A 21,538-nucleotide genomic window follows, 5' to 3' on the forward strand; every position below is an offset into this window, starting at 1 on the left:
TCCATGGTTCACTGGTGCCTCCCAGGCTGTACCCCCTGTGCTGTGCACACCTTCCTGCCTGAGACCCCCAGCCCTGCACCCCAGCCCTGTACCCCAGCCCTGTACCTCTGCCCTGTACCCCTGCCCTGTACCCCTGCCCTGTACCCCTGCCCTGTACCCCTGCCCTGCACCCCAGCCCTGTACCCCTGCCCTGTACCCCAGCCCTGCACCCCAGCCCTGTACCCCAGCCCTGCACCCCCAGCCCTGCACCCCCAGCCCTGCACCCCAACCCTGCACCCCCAGCCCTGCACCCTCAGCCCTGCAGCCCCAGCCCTGCACCCCCAGCCGTGCCTCCTCTGCCCTGCACTGCCCACCCCGTGCTGGGTTGTGCAATACCCCGGGGAGCTGCAGCTGCACCCGGGCAGGAAACCACAGGTCGAGGGAAGAGGGTGCTCAGGCACCCTGGGGACAGTGTTCCTCTTCCCTTCTGCTGGCCCCCCGCTATAAAAAGCCTGGCAGGATGCAGATGTGCTCTTCGGGGAGCCCCAGTACCCCTGGCCCCCAAAACTGTGGTGACTTCTGCCAGCACAAGGCCCATCCCAGTCCCCCAGGACCACTGCTCCCTCTCAGCCAACAAGTTTATTTCACTAGATCATTACACATGCCAGTCTCACTGCATGCCCCCAGCTCGGGCACGGTTCTGGCACAGGGTGGTCAGGATTTGTCCCAGCGAAAGGGGCACAGCCCTGCTGGAGTCCAGGAGCGAGGTCCCTTCAGGGCTGCAGACGTGACAGGGTTTCTCTCACCGGACCCTTCCCGTGGTTCGTGCCCGTCGCTGTCTCGTGCCTCGGGGTGGCGAGGGCTCGCAGACCACTCGGGGGCGGCATCAGCCGGCGCTAATGCAGCTTGCAGTGGACGGGGTGCAGCAGGGCCATGTGCTCAGCCCCCTTGAAGGGCAGCTTCTCGGTGGAGTAGTAGTGCACAACTTCGGGGATGCTGGAGAAGACGCCGCTGGCCTGGCTGAGCGTGTACTTGTTGTCCTTGGTCTGGGCCACGATGATGTGGACGCAGCCCTGGCTGGTCCTGGGCGGCCAGGAGGCATCAGCGCTGCCGCCAGCCCCCCGGCGCCCGCCTGCCCCGCGGCCGTATCCACCCCTGTTTGTTCCCGTCCCGCTCCGATTGTTTCGGCTCCAGGGGCTGCACTTCCTCAGGAAGGAAACGCCGCTGGCGCTCCCGACAATGCGCCGGGGAGGGGGACACGCCGAACCCCCCCTCCGCCCCGGCCTCACACCAGGATGCGGGGTCCCCCCGCGGATCGGGGGGCGCCATCCCTCGGGATCCGGGTGCCCCCTCCCCATCGGGGCTTTTGGTGGGAACAACCAGGGGGAAGGAACTCCCGCCGAAGCAGCGCCCCAGGGTGGGGATTCACCCCATCTCCCCCAGGTGGGGACCCCCCGGCTCTGTGGGCACCCCGACACTCACTTGAGCGCGATGGAGTACTTGCCGCTGCCGCTCTCGCTGGTGCGCACCAGGTACCCGGCCTCCCGGCACGGCTGCAGCCGGCTCTCCGCCTCCGCCCGAGTGATGGCCCCGTGGTACCAGCTGCGGGGACACGGAGCGATGCTGAGCCGTGACAAAACATCGGCCACTCCGTCCCTGCTCGCCCCGCTCCCCGCGCGTGGATCGGCCTCGCACTCACGGCTGTTTCTCCAGCGCCAGGGCGGGGTCCACCCGCTCCCCCTCGCTGTGCTCGGTGCCCGCCGGCTTCAGCATCTTGGGGGTCCAGCTCTTCTGGCGCAGGTGCTGCCGCGGCGTCTCCTCCTTAGGACGCTCCGAGCCCTCAAACTGGACTGCGAGGGACAAGATGTGAGCCCCCAAGGCCCCACCTCCACTTTTGATCCCCATCCATAGCTCCATGCCTCTCCCCAGCCCCAGCACCTCCCCCGTTGCCAGTCCTAACCCCTTCTCCAACCATGAGCCTGTCCCCATCTGCTCCAACACCCCACCATGAAAAGGGACACTTCAGTTACATCAGAGCCCCATCCAACCTGACCTGGCAGGCATCACCACTTTGGGCAACCCGTGCCAGTGCCTTGCCACCCTCAGCCCACGAAAATTCTTGTATCTAAAGTGCCCCTTATAGTTAAAAACCACTGCCCATTGTCCTCTTGTCACAAGCCCTGCTAGAAAGTCTGTCCCCATCCCCGTCCCTGTTGCCATCCCCACTCCCACCCCACGCCTGTCCCTTCCCCACATCCTCACTCCCATCCTGTCCCTGTCCCCTACCTGACAGTGCTTTGACAATCTGCTCCTTCTTCCACTCCCAGGGCTGCTCATACTCCCCCGCCGGGCGCTCATCGTTCTCGGGCAGGCGCCCATCCCCAGCCCTCACCCTGCGCTCTGGGGTCCCCCCAGCCACCCCCTCCCCAGGCTCGTAAGGGGTGTCATAGAGCTGTGGCCCCTTCCCTGCCACCTCCTTGCTCCCCAGCCTCTTGGCAAGATCCAACTTGGCACCGCCCTCCCCAGGCTCTCCGGGGCCATCCAGCAGCAGGATGGCTTTGACCAGGGGATCCTTGGAGCCACGACGACGGATTTCTGTGGGGAAGAGGGATGGTGGGTCAGGGATGGTGGGTCAGGGATGGGTCTGTGTGTCCCCCCGAGACCCCCCAGTCCCACCACCAGCCCTCAGTGAGGGATGTGCTGGGGATTCCATGCCGGCAACGCCCCATTGGGAGCCAGCTCGGGAGTAGCTGGAGCAGGAAGGGGCCCAACCTCATCCTCATCCTCATCCTCATGGCGCCTGCTCTGCTGTCCAGCCCTGGGGCTGCTGGTGCCACAGGCCCACGCCAGTGGGGCCAGCTGGGCTCCATGGCAGCAGGATGCTACACCCCAAACTGGAGCTCAGCTGTGCGGGAGGCCGCCCCAGGGGCTCGCCCCTCCCAGCCTCCTGCTTCTCCCCACGGCGCCAGTCCTTGCCTAAACAGCCTGGGCTGCCCCGCACGGAAAAAAAAAATCAGCAGCAAATCTTTTATTTCCAGCTTCCGGCCCAGTCAGTTCCTGTTGTTGTGGCCAGCTGGATGGTGGCCACGCCGGCCGGGGTGTCGCTGCCTGGGGGGCACGTCCATGGGGAGCTCTTGGGGGGTGGTACCCTGGCATGACTGGGGGGCATCGAGGGCTTTGCCGTGGCCACAAGTGCCCGCGGGTGATGGCAGCAGGTCACGGACACGGCTCAGGGGCCGGCCAGCACGGGTCAGTGTCCGGCCTTGCTCCCACTCCTTATCAGGCCCTGCGCAGCCGCAGGAAGCGGCGAGAGCTTTCCTGTTCCCGGAGCCTCCTGCGCCGGCTGGCTCCGAGGGCAGCCCCAGGCTCCTGCCTGGGGAGCGGTGCCAGCTGCGCTGCTGTGGCACGGCCCAACGTGGCACTTACCTGTGATCATCTGCTGGGCATCGTAGGGCTCCATGTACCCGTCGTTCTCCCCCAGGCGCTCAGCGTCCCGCTGCCTGGTGCGTTTGGCGTCGTAAGGGTCTGCGTAATCCTCCAGGATGATGACCTGGGCAGGGAACAGCCATGTCTGCCTTCAGGGGGCCGTGGGGATCCCAGCAGGGGTGGCAGAGATGCCACCAGCACAGAGCCAGGCAGAGAACGGGCACACTGGGGTCCCCAGGGAAGGATGATGGTTTATCTGGGGTAAATGGAGCCGTGCCACAACCCCAGAGCATGGACCCAGTGGCACCTTCTGGTGGGGGCAGTCCAGACCATTCCTATGCCCCTCAGTGATGGTGAAGAGCCTGGGGGGAGCTCTGGGACCCTTCTGGGTGACAGCAACCCTGCCGACTGGCTCCCCCTCCTCCCAAGGCTGCGCAGGGGTGAAAGACCAGCTTCCCAGAAAAGCTTTGCATCAGCCTTTGTTTAACCAGCAGATGAGCTCTGGGGTCAGGCTGGCTATGATGAGGGTGCCCGACGACCCCCCCAGCCCCGAATGGGTGATGAAGGGCAGCTGGGATGAAGGCAGCTTTGAAGGAATTTGAAGGCAGTGGAGCCGGGCAGGATAAAAGGATGAAGTCAGCCAGGCTAATGAGTCGGAGACCAAAGCAGTTAAAGCTTCCAGCGCTTCCCGCTGCCCGCGTCTCCCCCTCTGCCCCCGGCTCCCCGTCCCTGCCTTACCGTCTCTGTCTTGGGGGGCTTCCCCTTGTCCTGCTCGGGGGCAGGCAGGCTGGCAGGCAGGGCTCCGGGGTGCCCCTTCCCGTTCTTCTCGGAAGCCTCCACCTTGATCAGGCGGTTGATGTAGGTTTTGGAGGGTCCCTCCGGCGTGCCTCCCTCCACTCGGGAATTTTTCCGCATCTTCCCGGTGGCGGCCTGCAGCAGACCCTGCAGGTTGTCCCGTGACAGCCGGCTGCCCCCTTCCTTGCCGCCCCCAGCCGCCCGGTACCCCCCCAGCTCAGCGGTTGAATTCTTGCGGCTCTTCCCGAGGCTCCCGCTTCCCGGCCGAGCCTTCTCTGAAACCGTCTTCAGGTTGGATGGGAACTCCTTGAACCACTTGGCCGCCATCGAGCTGGGGAGACCGAGGATGCCGCAGCCCCCCCGGGGCTCCGCGACACCCCACGGCTGCCCCGCCGGCTCGGAGCGGGCTCAGCCCGGCTGCCCCCAGCCCCGGGAACGGGATCCTCTGCGGGCCGGGGCCAGCCCGGGAGCGGGGCTGCGGGCCGGGGGACCGGGGCCTTCCTGGGGGGCTCCAGGCGTCCTCGGCCCCGGCGGGGAGGGCCGGTGGGTCCCCAGCGGTGCCGGCTCCTGCGGCCCGGGGAGGTCCCTGGCCCCGGGGAAGGGTCTCGGACGGGTCCGGCGTATCTGCTCCAGCAATGGGATGGGTCGGGGGGTCTCGCCGGGGGTCGGAGGGGTCCGGCCGGGGCAGTCCCGGGGAGGGTCCAGGGGTCCGCTGCCCCTGGGGACGGGGCCCGGGGGGGTCTGTCCGAGCTCGGGAGGGCCCGGCCGGGAACGGGCAGCCGGGGGGTCCCGTCGCGGCTCCTCGGCAGGGCCGGTCTCCGGGGGCAGAGGGGCTTCGGAGAGGGGTCAGGCCGGCCCGGGGGGCCCCATGCGGCTGCGACGGGATGGGCCGGGGCCGGGCCGGGCCGGAGGGGCCGGAGGGGGCGGCAGGGCCGGCGCTCCCCGCCCAGATCCGGAGGGGGCGGCCCCGGGGAACGGCGCGGCCCCGGCGGGCCCGGGGAGCCGTGGGAAGCTTCGGTGGGGTCCGGTCCCGGTGGGGCTGAGACACCCCCTGACCCTGCCTGGCTGTTGGGACCGCCCTAGACACGGATCCCCCGACGGACCGAGCGAGTGGAGCCCGCGCAGAGACTCCAGGACAGCGGCCCCTCCAGAGACCCTGGGCACGCAGCCTGAGGACTGAGACCGGGCAGGGGCTCTGCTCGCTGTGGATGGAGACTCTGCACAGCCCCCTGTGCACAGCGCCTTTACAGGCACCCCGAGCACAGCCCGACGGGGCACAAGCGCTGTGCGCAGCCAGGGCACTCTGTGGCTCACACCACCCCAGCCAAGTTCTGGCCGTGCTGTCACCTTGCTGGAAAAGCAGAGCCCACTGGTTTGGGCTCTATCGGGCTGCAATGCCTCACAACAGCAATCCCTTTGCATCTTTGCGGGAAGAGGAGAGGGTTTTGTGGCAGAGTGGCTCCCATGGCCCCAGGATGGGAGTTTGTGGCAGAATACGGGCCCCTCTTCTGTCCAGGGGGAGGTGGAGGGCGCTGGCAGCGCCGTAGGAAGTGATGGCGATTTCCTCGCTGGCGCTGCGGGGCAGGATGTGCCTTGCAGTGCGCGATGCCCCTGGCAGGCTGGTGCCCGAACTGCCGCTGCGGATCTCGCCTGCCTTCAGCTTTGCCTTTTTGAGGCCTAGGAAAACTCTGCTTCCCCACCAGCAAACTCGGGTTCTGGCTCCTTTTCTTTCCTCCAGAAGGCAGAGTTCAATCCCCCTCAATTTTTATGGGGCCTCAGTAGGACAGACATGCAGGCAGCACTGTCCTGGTCGCTTTGTGCTGCAGTTGTGTTCACACCAATGCGCCACATTTCTCCTTCGGGAAGATTTCCCTCGTCCTTGTTCTCTGCCAGGTCCCACAGGGGAAGGCCTGGGCAGTGCCTTTGGCAGTGGTGGCTCTGCACAGCTCCTCCCCTGAGCAGCCTGGTGGCCATGGAGGCCCAGCCCAGCTCAGAGGGAGATGGCTCCTCCCTGGGCAGGTGTGAACAGACAGGACTGGCAGGTGGCCTGCTAGACACCTGCTCCTGCCTCACTTTCAGCCTTGATGCTGGCCAGGTCAGCATCCCAGTGACAGAGTGTCCTGCAGGGTCCTCTGCAGCTCTGCTCATCCCAGCCTGTAAAGGCATCCCATGACCTGGGAGTGTGTGCCATGAGCTCTCCCAAACAACTCAGCACACCCAATCCCAACCCAACCCCATCGCTGGCCTCAGCAGAGCAGCCCCCACTTCACCCAAGAGAAAGCCCCACCAGTGCTTTAAACCTTCATTAAACTGAGTTATCCTGCTACCTAGCAGGTTCCTGAGCTAAAGATGGGAGCTGAGTGCAGCTACTTCTGCCTCCCCAGCCCCAGGTACCAGGAGCAGGGCTGGAGAGGAGCCAGAACCCCAAGAGGTGCTGGTTTGGGCTGGAAGACACAGGGCAGAGCTGCTCAGCTTCACAAATCCTCTGGTCCTTCAGCAAAGCACTTAAAAATAGTCCCCAAGCTGAGGCCAGAGCCACTCCTGCAGCTGTGAATAATCCTTCTCCTAACAGCATCTTTTTATTCCAAGGCTCTGAGCAGGACAGGGAAGCAGCTGCTGAAGTAGATAATGGAGTTCTGAGGCTCTTTGATTTTCTAATGACTTTTATTCAAACACAGTGAGTTAATATGCATCTTTGACACTGGTGCGTCACTTCTGTCCTCCAGACGAGGACGTGGCCCGAGTTAGAGGAGCTCCAACAGCCAAATCTCCTTCCAGCTGACTCAAAACAGGGCTCTGGGGGTTCAAGGAAACAGGCCACAACTGCAGCAACCCCCTCCATGGAGGGCTGGAGCACAAAGGCGAGCAGGAACAGCAGCTTAAGGAAAGCAAAAGAAAACCCCATAGAACGGGGCGTTCACTGCTGGACCAGGTCCTGGCCAGGGCTGGGGCAGTGGCAGGACAGAGCAGTGCCCGTGCTCCACTCCCTGCAGAAGAGAAGCTTGCAGCCACAGCACAGCAGGGATGGGGACAAAGGGCTCAGCCCCCATGCGTGGCTGGTGGGGAGAAACAGGACAAAGCTCAGGCCTCAGCTCATCTTACTGCTCAGCAAGAGGACAGGGAGAAGTGTGGGGTGGGAGCTGGCAGCCCTGGGGTGCACCCACAGACCCTTCCTCCACTGCAGCAGAGAGGGCAGCCTCACAGATCTCCCTCTGTGCTTCGAGCTGGAAGTCTGAGAGAAAAGCTGAGTTTGCCCAGGGAAGATGGGGCAGAAACCCTGCTCCCTCCATGCCAAAAAACAAAAGGGCTTTTCTTCTCCCAAGTCTTCCTGCAGGGCTTGGGCCCACCACAGCTCCACTGACTGCCCCACGCTGGGACCAGGGCTGCAGCAGGGTTTGCAGGGCACAACCCACCCCAGCAGGAGCTTGGAAAAAAATTAGTTAGACCAGCATTCTCAAATTAACAAACTGTAATTTTTCTCCAAAGATACATTTTCCATACACATCCATCATACACCGTAACAAAAAAAAGCAGTGTACATGAAATAAGAAAATAAATTAAATCCATAGCATAGGTAAGGAGGATGCTCTAGACTGGAGTAGAGTCAAAAGTTTCCAGCAATACAAGAGGCTCAAGAGTTTGTTTTAACAAGAACGCCTGCTAGGATGGGCCCAGCAAGTGTTCTGGGTCAGTCCAACTCCTTAAACAGTTATTTAGAGTTTTGAACAGCCAGTATTGTCCTGCAACAGGCAGAGCTATTACATCCTGGGAGAAAGCCAAGAGGCATCACTAAGATCCAAGTAGAGCATCCAGAAGATATTCAGATTGGTCCTGCAGCATCCACACTAGCCATCCTCCTTGGGTGGTGTATACCAGCCTGAAATGAGGAGAGATCTGTGAGGGAGGAAACTGCACCTGGAGAAGCTGTCAAAAGCAGCCAGGTCCCACATCTAAAGTGCCATTTATTCCTGACTACTGGGAGCTTTTCCCTCTGGCTGACTTCCCAGCACCACATGGGCAAACACAGAATAATTTAGCTTGGAAAAAGACCTCTCAGATCATCAGGTCCAAGCGATCAGTGAGGGGCTGCCTCTAGTTACAGCCACCAGAGCCCAGAGAGGGCAGCAGCACTCTGCAGCCACACTGTGTTACAGCAGCTGCCACTGCTGCTGTCACCTCTGCACCTGAGGCAGGACAAAACTCGAGTGCCTTGTCTGGGGAGCCCAAACAAGCATGGGAAAATGCAGGCCCTCTCCCTCAGCCCTTACCATTCTTCTCATGGATCTGAACCAGGGACTTGTAGGACTGCTGTGCTCTTGTCAGGCTGTACTGGTTCTGCAAGGGAAGGCAAGGAGACCATCACTCCAGCAGGAACCTTGAGGAAGCCATCCCACACACCTTCCCTGTGCAGCCAGACCTGGCTGTGCCCCCATTCTCCTACACTGCCCAGGCCCTACCTTGTTGGCTCCAAATTGTACTCGTGCCTTCCCTTTCACCAGCGTTGCACTGATCTGCATGATCACAGACTCGATGGAGTAGGCACTACTCCAGCCCTTAGGGACAAAACACAAGGTGAGACCAGACCCACTCACCTGTGCTTCCAGTGCAACCAAAGAGCCTTCCCCAGCTCTGGCAGGCAGTGGAAGGGCAGGAGATGTCAGGAATATGGAGTGTGGTAGGCAGAACAGCTCCCCCAGTTCCCACAGGGATCAGCACCCACCTGTTTTGTAAGCAGCTCCATGCAGATGGCACCACCACCCAAAACATACCTGGGAAGGAATCAGACAAAGTTACCACACAGACAGATGTGATTATACCCACCCACTGCTCCAGAGGTGAAACATCTTCTCTGACTAGATTTCTGATGGAAAAAATATGCTAAAAACACCATCACTGTCTGCTTCCCAATGGCAAATCCATGTCAAAGAAGTCACAGGATTGCACAGCTCTGGATAAAACCCAGTGAAACCTGCTGCAGAAAACAGCACTGCAGAGCAGAGAGAGACAGATAATTACTCACCCCCCTGACAGCACCGGGGATACAACCCTTACAAATGGTGGATCAAAAGGAAAATTATCCTGCAATGAGAGAAGGGAAGCAGAACCATTGAGTTCTCTGATGCCTCGCCGGGTCAGGCGTCTCTCGGGGAGGGGGAGCCTTACTTTAAAAGAGAAGTTGAGGAGGATGAAATCTGTTCCTTCTTTCTCTTTGAGGATTTGAAGATCGTTGTGCAAAGCGCTGTCCTCGTCAACCCTGTGAGGGGAAAAGCCCAGAGGGTCAGGCAGGGCCGTGCACCTCGGGCCAGCCGTGCTCGCTGCCAGCACACCTGGAGCTGCCGTACCTGCACAGCCACACAGGCAGCACAAACTGCCAGCATTCTGCTTCTGGTTTGCAGAGAAGACCATCACACCCCTTTTCCATGCTGCCAGCTTAAAAATAAAGGCTGCCTGGCCCAAGGAAAATGCAGCACTGGTGTCTGGAGGGTGTGAAAGCTCAGGGTTTGCCTGCTGCACCTCTTTGCGGACTCTAGGAACAGCAGAGACTTGCAGAGTCCTCCCATTACCTCATCTTGGCTGGAGATATCATCTCCTTTTTGTCGTGTTGTGGAGACAGCAAGCCAGCTGCCTGAGAGAGGCTAACTCAAGGTCTGCTTGGTGCTGCCCTGCCATGCTCATGTCCCCTCTGCTCACAGGAACTTTCTGGTCCCATCACCAAAACCCACCAAAAAATGCATGATCCCAGGCTGGGCCACCTACTTCAGGAGTTTGACGTTCCAATCGTACAGGCTGTCATTCACTAGTTCAACTGCATAGTATCCTGCAAGGAGAACACAGGGGGTCACTGTGGGGGGACGTGGAGAGGGGTTGAGCCATCACTCAGATTTCAAACTCTCTGGGCTCTGCAGCACAACTTCACTTGGGCACTGTCCCTCCATGAAAAGCAGTGCCTATCCAGGACAGTCCTGAGAGCAGCAGTTTCTTTCTCTGAGTCCCTGGGCTCAGGAAAGGAGTAGGAACATCATCCCCCTCAAAGTCAGATGATTCTCCAACCCCAGCATGCTCCTCACTTCCATCCAGCACCAGCAGGCAAGAGAGAGGGCAAGGTGGCTTTGTTCACTCTTGACAGAGCCACACCATCCAACGCTGGAGATCCTCCCCCTCAGCTGAGCAGCACCACCCCAAAGCCCACTGGGTACCCCACAGGAGGAGAAGGAATCCTCCTCCTCCTCCCCCGAGCTCCTGGCAGCACTCACCGCCCTTGAAACTTGGTGATCGGTAAATATCCCTGAGCTCCTTCATTAGCCGGTCAGTGGCCTGCACAGACCCAGACACTGCACCCTGCAAGGAACAGGGAGGGGAAAGTTGCATTGTTATGCTGCACCCAACTATGGCTACTGCTCTATGAGCTCAACACCTGAGCTACAACTCAGTCCAGCCTCTAGACCAGACTCTATCCTGCCTGGCACCTCTCAGCCCCAAATACGTCACTTCAGGCAGCACAGCTGTAGCAGAAACACCTCTGTGTCCTCTCTACTGTCTTAGAATCTCAGCCCAGGGGTACAAAAGCACAATCCACCTCCACAGTCTCAGGTGATCGTAGGGGCACAGCTCCTGGGGCAGAAGGCAGCCCCAGATCTTGCTGCAGGACTGCCCCATGAGGCACCAATGCCCCTGGGGTCACCCAGTGCCCTCCCTGAGCTGCAGAGGCAGTTCACAGACTCTGCTGCTTCAGCCCCATCAGCCCTGGAGAACTGGTACTGCTGTACCTTTGGCTGGGGACCCTCTGATTTAGGGCTGGAGGGCTGGCAAGGGCCACCATCACTCTTGCCCTTGAGTCCCTCTGCTTCCCCAGCCCACCTGCCCACTGGGCGACACGTACATTTAAGTAATCTTGCCTCTGGTTCTTTTTTATTTTCTCTAAAATGGCCAGGTTTTCTTTGCCAATGCCTTCATCCTCTGTCTTTCTCCCATCTGCTGGCTCTTCCTCTTTCATCTCATAGTGGTCCAAGTCCTCAGTGTCCTGGGAAGGGAAGAGGAAAGCTCAAAGAGATGTGTCTTTGTTCCTCCCTGCTCTGAGTGCTGAGCTGCCCTCACCCAGGAGGGATTCCTAGTGCAACTTCTTCACCCCAGGAAGTCCCAGCTCCTGATCTGAGGCACAAATAGAGTGTAAGACACAAGCTCTGGGCACTCAACTCATGTGAGCTCTTTGTTTGCTGGATTCTCCCCTGTTTATAACAACCCATTAATCTCTCAGTCCTCAGCGAGCCCCAGGTAACCATGACCCTGGACGTTGGCACACCTGTGGCTTCAGCAGCTTGTGCCACACTGGTAGGTGGCTGGAACAAAGCACAGCCCCTTGGCACAGAGCTGCCAGGCCCCCTGGGCCAGCAAACCCCCACAGGGACACAGGGCACCAGCACCACGACAAGAACAGAGCCCTGCAGAGGTCATCAGCACCACAAGAAGAACAGACCAGACCCCTGCACCCAAATCCAGCTACATGGGACGTTATTCCCTCAGCAAGAGTGGGGATTTCACAGCAGATCTCTCTGTAGATCAGCTCAGCACATCCCAAGTGTGGTACCTGACCCCAGAAAAGCCTTTGGCCCCCACTGTTTCCCAAAATAACATGTGCTAGAGCAAGCCCCAGATGGGAAAAAACAGTTGCAGCCATCTGGGCCCACTACAGAAATCTCTCCCCATGCAATCAGGGTTCAGCTGCCTGGAAATGGTTGTGGGCATGCACAGCTCCAGCTCTGGCACTAAATCCTCTGAACAAGAGTTTACTCTGGCCTCTCTGGGCTGGTCCTGGCTACTGAGCAATGTTTTTGGAAGGGCTGGGACATTTTTAGACTCACACAGGAAAATAGATCCTCCTAGAAAATCCCTCGAGTAGATTAACCTGCATAATAAATCTGTGTGCCAGGGCACAGTTCTGCTGCTTCACTCCTCCACACAGCTGAACAAATCCCACTGCTCAGCACAAAACCTTTGCTCTACATGAGCATTCTCCCTCCACAACGCCTGGCATTAGCAAAAAGCACAAGGGGAATGCTCAGCTCCTCGGGATTCATTTTTCCAGCCCAGAGGAGTGGAGGCCTTGCAGATTCTGATTTGCCATAAAGCTGCAGATTTGCAGATTCACAAGGTTATGCTGGTGGCAGTTTAACCCTCCCCCTTTTCCCCGTGGACAGTGGCAAAGCCCAGCCTTAATTTAGCAAGCAATTAACTTTGCCAAAGCCCCCCAAGTGCTGGGGTGCTGCTGCTCAGTGACCTGCCCCCAGGCTCCACGGCACTGCTGACTCAGTGCCCGTGCTGGTCTCGTGTCTGAGGCATTGCTAAACGTCACCATGGAGATTCAAGATTATTCCACCCACTTCCACAGATCTCTAAACTGCAAACCAAACAACCAGAGCCTGTGGGTTGTGCAGCAAGGTGCCCTCAGCTTGCAGTGAAGTGTGGTTGCCTCCACCACTGCTGGCAATTAGCTCACTTGCACACTCAGCCACCTGACCTCATCCTCTCTGTGGGAGTTCCGTGCAACAGAGATTTCCCTGCCAGCAACAGCAACCCAGAAATGCATCTCTCCTGCAGGAATTTCAGGATTTAGAGAACAGCACGTACTGCCCAAGCAGCTCTGCTCACAGCTCATCCACATGCCTCTGGAGGCCATGGCTACATGGCCATGCTCAGCTCTGCGCTCTATAGAGGATATCTCTGCCCCCAGTGAAGGAGAGGAAGGATGAGGACGACTCCATCTTATCAAAAAGCTAATTAATTACTTTATTATACTATATTATTCTATACTATATTATTCTATAGAGCCTCTATGCTCTATAGTGGATATCTCTGCCCCCAGTGAAGGAAAGGAAGGATGAGGAGAACTCCAACTTACCAAAAAGCTAATTAATTACTTTATTATACTATATTATTCTATGCTATATTACATTACATCTAAACTGAATCTGCCCAGCATTCAACTGCAGAGAATCTCGTGACTGTCAGCCAACAGTCCCCACACACACACACCTGGATTCAACTGGTCAGTGAATCAAAACACTCACACCAGAACCCAGTTATCAATTCCCTTCAGGTAAACAATCTTCCACCATGCATTCCACTTGTGAACAACACAGGAGCAGTAAATGAGATAAGAATTGTTTTTTGCTTTCTCTGAGGTTCAGAGAATGTGAAAACCAGAAATATTCTTGGGAAGAATTCTTGCCTTGCTTTTCTCTGTGAAGAAAAATGTGGCTACAGTGCTCTCCTGGGGTTTGTGAATATGTGGAGCCCAGCTGTGCCTCAGAATCCTCAGCATCAAAATGCCCAGAATTATCCAGCCTTTGGTCCAAACTTCCCTGTCTGGTGGCCACAAGCTTTTCCCAAGCAAGACCCCTGTGCCCTCACACCTTTCAGCACCCTTCTGCCTGTGCTCAGCTCCTCACACACTAAGGTGGCACTTACCTCTGGCATTTCTTCATCTTCCTCTTCAGAGGACACCTCTTCCTGGGTGCTCTGTGGAGAGGATAGAGATGGGCATTGTGTGGTCAGCATCCTGGGAAAATGCTCTCCTGCCTTCCCAGACGCTTCCAAGGTGAGGTCAAACAGGGATGAACAAGCAGAACCAAATTAAAAGCAAAGAGCAGCTGAGAGCCTTTACAGAAAACAGCACCAAGGCCCAGCAGGGCAGGCTGGCATCACCCAGGACAGGAATCCAACCTCTCACCCACTGTGTTCCTCCTCTGGTAACCCCAGAAGCCTCCAGAGCAAACATCAGGGAACGTGTAACTTGTTTTCTGAGCTCTGGGAGCCTTTTCCTGAGCCACTTACCTGTTCTGCCGGCAGAGGCTGGTCCAGCATTTCAACATCTGGATGTTGGGGGAGGTTGTAGAGTTTGCACAGGTCAGAGATTATTCGCTTCAGGTGCTGCAAAAGCTGTCCAGGGAACAGAGGGTCAGCAAGGTGTGGGGAGCTCTGTGCCCAGCAGCAAAGGCCCCAGGGCTGCTCCCTCCTGCTCCAAGCAGCAGGAATCCGGGTGCAAAATCCCACCCTGGCACCAAATGATGTCAGAGAAGTTCATCCCAAATATCTGGAACCTTTAGGAGACCAGAGGCAACCCCCACTTGAGGCAGCTGGGGACACGTAAGCAGGGAGTTACCCCCCAGAGGGGCCAGCCCTCCCCTGCCCCAGGCAGCAGAGCACATCTCACCAAGGTGTTTCCTTTCCTGACTTCCACCAGCCTTTCCAGGATAGCTGCCAGGTTGGGATCGTCTGACTCCACAGACCATATGGGGGGAACAGCTGGATAAGACTCCTGGACAGGGGGAGAAGGGGGTGTTGGTGGGATGGAGAAGGGGGTGCTGGTGGGATGGAGGCCATTGTGGTGCACAGAGCAGTGAGCCAGACAGGGTGAGGGCTGAAGATCCCTCTGTGCCACAGAGATCAGGCCACAGGTGACTGATCCACCCTCCAACATAAACCTGGGGCTGAGGGCAGCACAAAGCCCTGCTGTGACCATGCTGGGCTGGCTCTGGGCTGTGTGCCCTGGCCGTGAGGCCACTGGGGATGGAAGGCAGTAGAGGCAGGACACTGAGGGTGTCCCATGGGTTACTGCCCTCACAGCTTTGCACCAGCAGTTACAGAAGAAGCTGGCAGCACCCACGCAGAGGAGAGGCCAACCAGGCTCCTTTAATCCAGGACAAAACCTCTGGCAAAACTCCCAACATGCCCCTCCAGGAAATTCTGGTTGTTAGTCCCATTCAGACTCTACACCAGGGGCCATCCAAGCTCTGCCAGCCCTCCTCGTCTGCAGACACAAACCAGCTCTAACTTGTGATCAAAGAGGGCACCAGCACACCAGCACCGGGATCCCTCAAACACCGGTGCGGATGGGCCAGAGCAGGGAGGAGGAGCTGCCGCTGCTGCCGCAGGTTCCTCTTCTCCAGGGAGATCAGGCCCCCCCGGGAAACCCTCAAACAAAACCGGGGCAAGCAGGGAGAACGGGGGCGGTCTGAGGGGCTCCACGCCTGGGGACGAGCAGCGGGACAGGACTGGGGGTTCCAAACACAACGGGGAACGGCCAGCTCTCGTACACCGGCACGGCGGGACTGCCGCCCGGTTGTTCTCTGCGTGAGCCGCGGCCCCGAGCAGCTCCCGGAGGCCGCACGAAGAACGGGAACGGGGGCAGCCGCTCCCCGCAGCCACCGCCGCGGACGTTGGGGCACAGGCTCGGTTCAGCCCGGGCCCCAACGGCGACAGCCCCGTCCCCGCGAAGGAGCAGCCCTCGGTGGCGCGGCCGCCTGGCGGTGCCCCCGCAGAGCCCGGGCCCGCCGCCCCCCGGGCCTCACCGTGATGTTGCAGTGAATACGGACGGGTCCCGGCGGCGGCCCCCGGGAGGCAGAGGCGCCGGCGCGGGCCCCGGCCCCCGGGACGAACTCGCAGCTGATCTCGTCCGGGCAGGCGCTGCCGATGCGGAACCGCTCGTGGCCGCGGTGGAAGATGGACTCGAGCAGCCGCAGCTCCCGCCTCAGGAGCCGCCCGGCGGGGGCCGCCGCCACCTCGGCCCCGCTGCGCCCGGGTCCCCCCGCCGCCGCCTGCGTCCTCGCCGCCTCCTCCGGCCCCGCCCGCTGCATCTTCCCATGGAGGGACCCGCTCCGCCGCCGCCGCCGCCGCAGCCCCGGAGCCCGCCCAAGATGGCGGCGGGACGGCCCCGCTCCCGGAAGTGCCGTCGCCGGAACGGGCGGGGCGGCCCCGCCGGAAGCGTCTCGCGACATACGGGAAGTGACGCCTATGAGCCCCGGGGAAGCGGGGCGGGGCCGGCGGGGAGCCCCGCCCCTGCCCGGAGGGGTCACCGGGGGTCACGGGGGGGGCACCGGGCACGGCCGGAGCCCGGCGGGGACGGCGCTGCCCGAGGCCCGGCAGTGCCGGCTCTGACACCCCCTACGGGCCTACGGCGGGGCCGCGGGGGCTCCGCTCCCGGCCTCCACCCGCCGACTCTCCCGCTCAGATCCCAGCCCGGGGCTCCGCCGCCCCGCTGGCCCCGCGCAGGCACCCCGGTGCAGCGGCGGGCCGGGGAGCTCCGACCCCTCCGCCGTGTCCCCGGGCCGCGGCGGGGGCGGAGGCGGGGGCGGCCCCGGGGCCGCTGACGGCGGCGGTGACGGCGACGGAGCCGGAGCACGGGACGGCCCCGGCGCAGCGCCCGGCACCGCCTCCCGCCCGGGGCCGCCCCGCCCGGGCCGCCGCCGCCGCCGGCTCCAGCACCTCGGACAGCGCCCGGCCAGAACCGCGGACAGCGCCGGGTGCCGGTGGCGGCACCGGGCCGCCCCCATGGCGCTGCTCCGCGTCCTCTGCCTTCTCGCTGCCCTCAGACGTAAGTGCCGGGGGCTGGGCGGGATGGCACCGGCACGGGCGGGGAGGGGACCGGAGCGGACCGGGCCGGGCCGGGGGCTGCGCCTGTTGCACAGGACAGGACCGGAGTGGAGCCGGTAGCGGCCGTTCCGCGGTGCCGGTGCCGCTCCCCGAGCGCCCCGGGGCTGTGCGGCCGCCGCGGGCTGCGGCTCCCCGAGGCGGTGCCAGGGGCGGGCAGGGACCGACCCGAACAGGGGACGGGGTGTCACGAACGGGCACGGAACGGCGGGGACAGGCAGGGGAGGGCGGAGAGGAACCCCCAGCGCTGTGCAGCCACTCCCGGAGCCCCCGGCCCTCCCTGCTCCGTGCCCGGCTGTGGCACCCACAGCCCATCACCGTGCACCCCATCACACGCACCCCATCACCGTGCACCCCGTCACCGTGCACCCCATCACCGTGCACCCCATCACCGTGCACCCCATCACCGTGCATCCCATCACCGCACCCCATCACCGTGCACCCCATCACCGTGCACCCCATCACCGTGCACCCCGTCTCTGTGCACCCCGTCACCGTGCACCCCATCACCGTGCACCCCATCACCGTGCATCCCATCACCGCGCACCCCATCACCGTGCACCCCATCACCGTGCACCCCATCACCGTGCACCCCGTCTCTGTGCACCCCGTCACCGTGCACCCCATCACCGTGCACCCCATCACCATGCACCCCGTCTCTGTGCACCCCATCACCGTGCACCCCGTCACCGTGCACCCCATCACCGTGCACCCCATCACCGTGCACCCCATCACCGTGCACCCCGTCTCTGTGCACCCCATCACCGTGCACCCCATCACCGTGCACCCCGTCTCTGTGCACCCCGTCACCGTGCACCCCATACGTGCACCCCCATCACCATGCACCCCGTCTCTGTGCACCCCATCACCGTGCACCCCGTGCACCCCATCACCGTGCACCCCATCACCTGCACCCTCCACGCACCCCGTCACCGTGCACCCCATCACCGTGCACCCCATCACCTTGCACCCCGTCACCGTGCACCCCATCACCGTGCACCCCATCACCTTGCACCCCGTCACTAAACGCACCCCATCACCGTGCACCCCATCACCGTGCACCCCGTCACCACGCACCCCATCACCGTGCACCCCGTCACCACGCACCCCGTCTCTGTGCACCCCATCACCGTGCACCCCATCACCGTGCACCCCGTCTCTGTGCACCCCATCACCGTGCACCCCATCACCGTGCACCCCATCACCATGCACCCCGTCTCTGTGCACCCCATCACCGTGCACCCCAGCATTCCTGCTCTCGGGCTGCCAGGCACAGAGCCCCACACCGGGTACAGGCTCTATCCCGGGGGGTCCCCGAGCCTCGTGGGGGCCCTGCCCGGCACCACGGGGCTCAGGCTCGGCCATGCCCCAGGGAGCCTGGGCACGGACACGGAGGAGCGGCTGGTTGAGTACCTGCTGGACCCTGCTCGCTATAACAAGCTGATCCGGCCGGCGACCAATGGCTCGGAGCTGGTGACCGTGCAGCTGATGGTGTCGCTGGCGCAGCTCATCAGCGTGGTGAGTTGGCCAGGACTCTGCTCCCCAACCTCCTGGGCAAGCGAGGGGCCCCAAACCCTCCCAGCACCCTGGGTGACTGGCCCTTCTCTCTCTCTGCAGCACGAGCGGGAGCAGATCATGACCACGAATGTCTGGCTGACCCAGGTGGGCACCCTGGACTCTGACGTGGCCCTGAGACCCCTATGTCCACCCTGCCTCTGCCTTGAGACCCATCCCTATCCCATACATCCTGTGTGGGACCCTAATACCTACCCTGCCCTGTTATAGCCCTCCATAAAGCCTGTGTGGGACCCCTGTGTCCCCCCTGTCCTGAGCCAGCCCCTTGCCCATCCTGAGGCTGGGCTGGGCTGATCCCACCTCTCCTCAGGAGTGGGAGGACTATCGCCTCACGTGGAAGCCTGAGGACTTTGACAACATGAAGAAGGTCCGCTTGCCCTCCAAGCACATCTGGCTGCCTGATGTGGTGCTCTACAACAAGTAGGTCATTTCTGGGGGGGCTATGTGTTCCCCAGCCCCACCTAGGGCAGGGGGCCACGTTGTACTGCTGGGGCTGACGACAGCAGGACTGACAGCAGCTCTCTTCACCCCAGCGCCGATGGGATGTACGAGGTCTCCTTTTACTCCAACGCGGTGATCTCCTACGATGGCAGCATCTTCTGGCTGCCACCTGCCATCTACAAGAGCGCCTGCAAGATCGAGGTGAAGCACTTCCCCTTCGACCAGCAGAACTGCACCATGAAGTTCCGTTCCTGGACCTACGACCGCACTGAGATCGACCTGGTGCTGAAGAGCGAGGTGGCCAGCCTGGATGACTTCACCCCCAGCGGCGAGTGGGACATCGTGGCGCTGCCGGGGCGGCGCAATGAGAACCCTGACGACTCCACCTACGTGGACATCACGTACGACTTCATCATCCGGCGTAAGCCGCTCTTCTACACCATCAACCTCATCATCCCCTGCATCCTCATTACCTCCCTGGCCATCCTCGTGTTTTACCTCCCGTCCGACTGTGGCGAGAAGATGACGCTCTGCATCTCTGTCCTGCTCGCCCTCACCGTCTTCCTCCTGCTCATCTCCAAGATCGTGCCACCCACCTCACTGGACGTACCACTGGTGGGCAAGTACCTCATGTTCACCATGGTGCTGGTGACCTTCTCCATCGTCACCAGCGTCTGCGTCCTCAACGTGCACCACCGCTCGCCCACCACGCACACCATGCCGCCCTGGGTCCGCACCCTCTTCCTGCACAAGCTCCCGGCGCTGCTCTTCATGAAGCAGCCGCGGCAGAGCTGCGCCCGCCAGCGCCTGCGCCAGCGCCGGCACACGCAGGAACGCGCCGCCGCCGCCGCCGCCACGCTCTTCGTGCAGGCCGGTGCTCACACCTGCACCTGCTACGCCAACCCCGGCGCCGCCAAGGCTGCCGAGGGGCTCAACGGTTACCGGGAGCGGCAGGGGCAGGCGGCGGGCCCCGGGGCGGGCTGCGGCTGCGGGCTGGAGGAGGCGGTGGACGGCGTGCGCTTCATCGCCGACCACATGCGCAGCGAGGACGACGATCAGAGCGTAAGTCGAGGTGGGAATCTGGGAGTGGGCAGAGCTGGGGGTGCAGAGGGTGTTCTGGGTCATGGCTGCACCACAGGGAGTGGCTGCACAAGCACAAAGGGGGTCCCTGCCTAGCCCCGTGCTCAGTGGGGGCCAGCACTGATCCCTGACCCATCAGAGCGTAAGTGGAGGTGGGCGGTGGGAATCTGGGAGTGGGCAGAGCTGGGGGTGCAGAGGGTGTTCTGGCTCGTGGCTGCACCACAGGGAGTGACTGCACAAGCACCAAGGGGGTCCCTGCCTAACCCCATGCTCACCGATCCTTGACCCAGCACTGCAGTCCCAGGCTGAAGCAGCTGCTCTGGAAACACAGGAGGCTCCCAGCAGGCCTGGCCCTGCATGGCAGTCAGGCTGCAGATTCTGCAGAGTTCCCCCTCCCAGCTCTGCTCACTGGGGAAATGTTTCCTGGGCTCAGCGGTGCGGGTGACAGCAGGGGGAGTGAGCCCCATGAGGCCCACGGCAGGCTGGCAGGCAGCCCCAGGAGCTGCAGTGCTGAAGGAGCAGATTCCAGGCTCTGAGATATACAAATCCCCAGTCGGGGCAGTGCCAGGCAATACCCAAGGCCCCAGGCTGACCCAGCATTTTTCCTGGCCCCATGCAGGTGAGCGAGGACTGGAAGTACGTGGCCATGGTCATCGACCGCCTCTTCCTATGGATCTTCGTCTTCGTCTGTGTCTTTGGCACCATTGGCATGTTCCTGCAGCCCCTCTTCCAGAACTACACCACCAACTCCCTGCTGCAGCTCGGCCAGGGCACGCCCACCTCCAAATAGCATGGGGAATGGCCAGTCCCAGGGCCAGAGATGCGTACTGGGCTCGGGCAGCCCCTGCAAACCAATAAATACTCCCACAGGACCGGGCTGGTTCCATGTGGTGTCATTTCATCCTACACTGTGCTCTGCAGGCTGAGAGAGCAGGATGCAGCCAGGGCTGGGGTGACTCTGGCTGCCTGTGACCAAGGTAAGAGGGTAGCAAGGCATCATCTCTGTGAGAGGAAAATCCCAGCTACCGAGGCAGAGAGCATAGGAGCGTGAAACCCGATCCACGGGGACATGCTCAGCTCTCTGCTCTGCTCCTGGCAGCACCAGTCACTCACTGCATCTCCTCTGAGGCCGTGTAGGGCCAGAGCCCCAGCCCCAGTGGGCAGCCCCTGGCTCCAGCCTGGTGCTGCCAGCCCCTGTGCCAGCTCTGGGGCTCCCAGGAGATGACAGAGCAGGAGCAGAGGCGTGGGGAGGACAGAGCTGCTCAGCTCTGGCTCTGAGGTGAACACATGGACCAAGCAGGAAGAGGCTATTTTTAGGTCCTACCTGCAGGCAGGGCGAGGGCAGCAAGTGCCAGGGGCTGCTCCAGCTCCATCTTCTTCTGTTCCACTCCAGGCTCAGCGTGCTGGAGCCAAGAGCAGACACAAGATGAGTTGCACAAGGAAAAGGAAAACACAATTAATCAAGCCAAGCTGGGAGCTGCTGGCAACTGGGCCCCAGTGTGGGTCACCAGGCTTGACACCATGGCCAGCAGCACTGCCTGCACTCCCTTGGCCACCAGGAATTGGCCTCGTTGGGGAAAACTGAGATGGAGTGTTTGCTATAAATACCACTAATCCCTGGGGCTGGGGGGAGTGGTGGTGGCGGGGCCTGGCAACACACAGGGCCAGGGGAAGCTGCACGCTAGAAATTAATTTAAATCCCAGCACTTCACGCAGCCAGAGAAATCCCAGCTGCTGCAGCTGCTGCTCCTGGAGCTCAGGGGTGCACCCCAATACCTAAATGTTGGGAGCTTTGCTCCTAAAGCAGCCCCATGGC

At 61.4% G+C, this 21,538-nt stretch overlaps 3 protein-coding genes across 3 annotated transcripts; 1 reads left to right on the plus strand and 2 right to left on the minus strand.

Moving 5' to 3' along the window:
• Positions 1 to 607: 607 nt before the first annotated feature.
• Positions 608 to 5,095, minus strand: SHE (Src homology 2 domain containing E). Its single transcript, XM_030965360.1, has 6 exons — positions 4,144 to 5,095; positions 3,406 to 3,529; positions 2,266 to 2,574; positions 1,679 to 1,829; positions 1,462 to 1,581; positions 608 to 1,062 (listed from the first exon to the last, which is right to left on the minus strand). The coding sequence occupies exons 1-6, from the start codon at positions 4,525 to 4,527 to the stop codon at positions 876 to 878; spliced, it is 1,275 nt and encodes a 424-aa protein (XP_030821220.1). The 5' UTR covers positions 4,528 to 5,095; the 3' UTR covers positions 608 to 875.
• Positions 5,096 to 6,845: 1,750 nt separating this feature from the next.
• Positions 6,846 to 16,529, minus strand: UBE2Q1 (ubiquitin conjugating enzyme E2 Q1). The gene is given in 16 exon segments (XM_030965355.1): positions 6,846 to 8,077; positions 8,469 to 8,535; positions 8,658 to 8,753; positions 8,921 to 8,969; positions 9,221 to 9,279; positions 9,364 to 9,454; positions 9,958 to 10,018; positions 10,455 to 10,539; positions 11,081 to 11,221; positions 13,666 to 13,716; positions 14,032 to 14,136; positions 14,411 to 14,515; positions 15,549 to 16,135; positions 16,138 to 16,206; positions 16,209 to 16,271; positions 16,274 to 16,529. Coding segments are annotated over 16 exon segments (1,917 nt in total). The 3' UTR covers positions 6,846 to 8,045.
• Positions 16,448 to 20,583, plus strand: CHRNB2 (cholinergic receptor nicotinic beta 2 subunit). The gene is made up of 6 exons (XM_030965356.1): positions 16,448 to 16,570; positions 17,999 to 18,144; positions 18,244 to 18,288; positions 18,512 to 18,621; positions 18,735 to 19,704; positions 20,342 to 20,583. The coding sequence occupies exons 1-6, from the start codon at positions 16,528 to 16,530 to the stop codon at positions 20,510 to 20,512; spliced, it is 1,485 nt and encodes a 494-aa protein (XP_030821216.1). The 5' UTR covers positions 16,448 to 16,527; the 3' UTR covers positions 20,513 to 20,583.
• Positions 20,584 to 21,538: the final 955 nt, after the last annotated feature.

The sequence above is a fragment of the Camarhynchus parvulus genome, chromosome 25, assembly GCF_901933205.1.
Source record: "Camarhynchus parvulus chromosome 25, STF_HiC, whole genome shotgun sequence".
Classification (NCBI taxonomy): domain Eukaryota; kingdom Metazoa; phylum Chordata; class Aves; order Passeriformes; family Thraupidae; genus Camarhynchus; species Camarhynchus parvulus.

Excerpts from the sequence above, each read along its gene's own strand:
- SHE (XM_030965360.1), bottom strand. The coding sequence starts at position 4,527 with ATGGCGGCCAAGTGGTTCAAGGAGTTCCCATCCAACCTGAAGACGGTT. Across the intron at positions 1,830-2,265 it reads GATTGTCAAAGCACTGTCAG|TCCAGTTTGAGGGCTCGGAG; the intron begins GTAGGGGACAGG and ends TGTCCCTCGCAG. Across the intron at positions 1,582-1,678 it reads CTGGCGCTGGAGAAACAGCC|CTGGTACCACGGGGCCATCA; the intron begins GTGAGTGCGAGG and ends GTGTCCCCGCAG.
- CHRNB2 (XM_030965356.1), top strand. The coding sequence starts at position 16,528 with ATGGCGCTGCTCCGCGTCCTCTGCCTTCTCGCTGCCCTCAGAC. Across the intron at positions 18,622-18,734 it reads GATGTGGTGCTCTACAACAA|CGCCGATGGGATGTACGAGG; the intron begins GTAGGTCATTTC and ends TCTTCACCCCAG. Across the intron at positions 19,705-20,341 it reads GCGAGGACGACGATCAGAGC|GTGAGCGAGGACTGGAAGTA; the intron begins GTAAGTCGAGGT and ends GGCCCCATGCAG.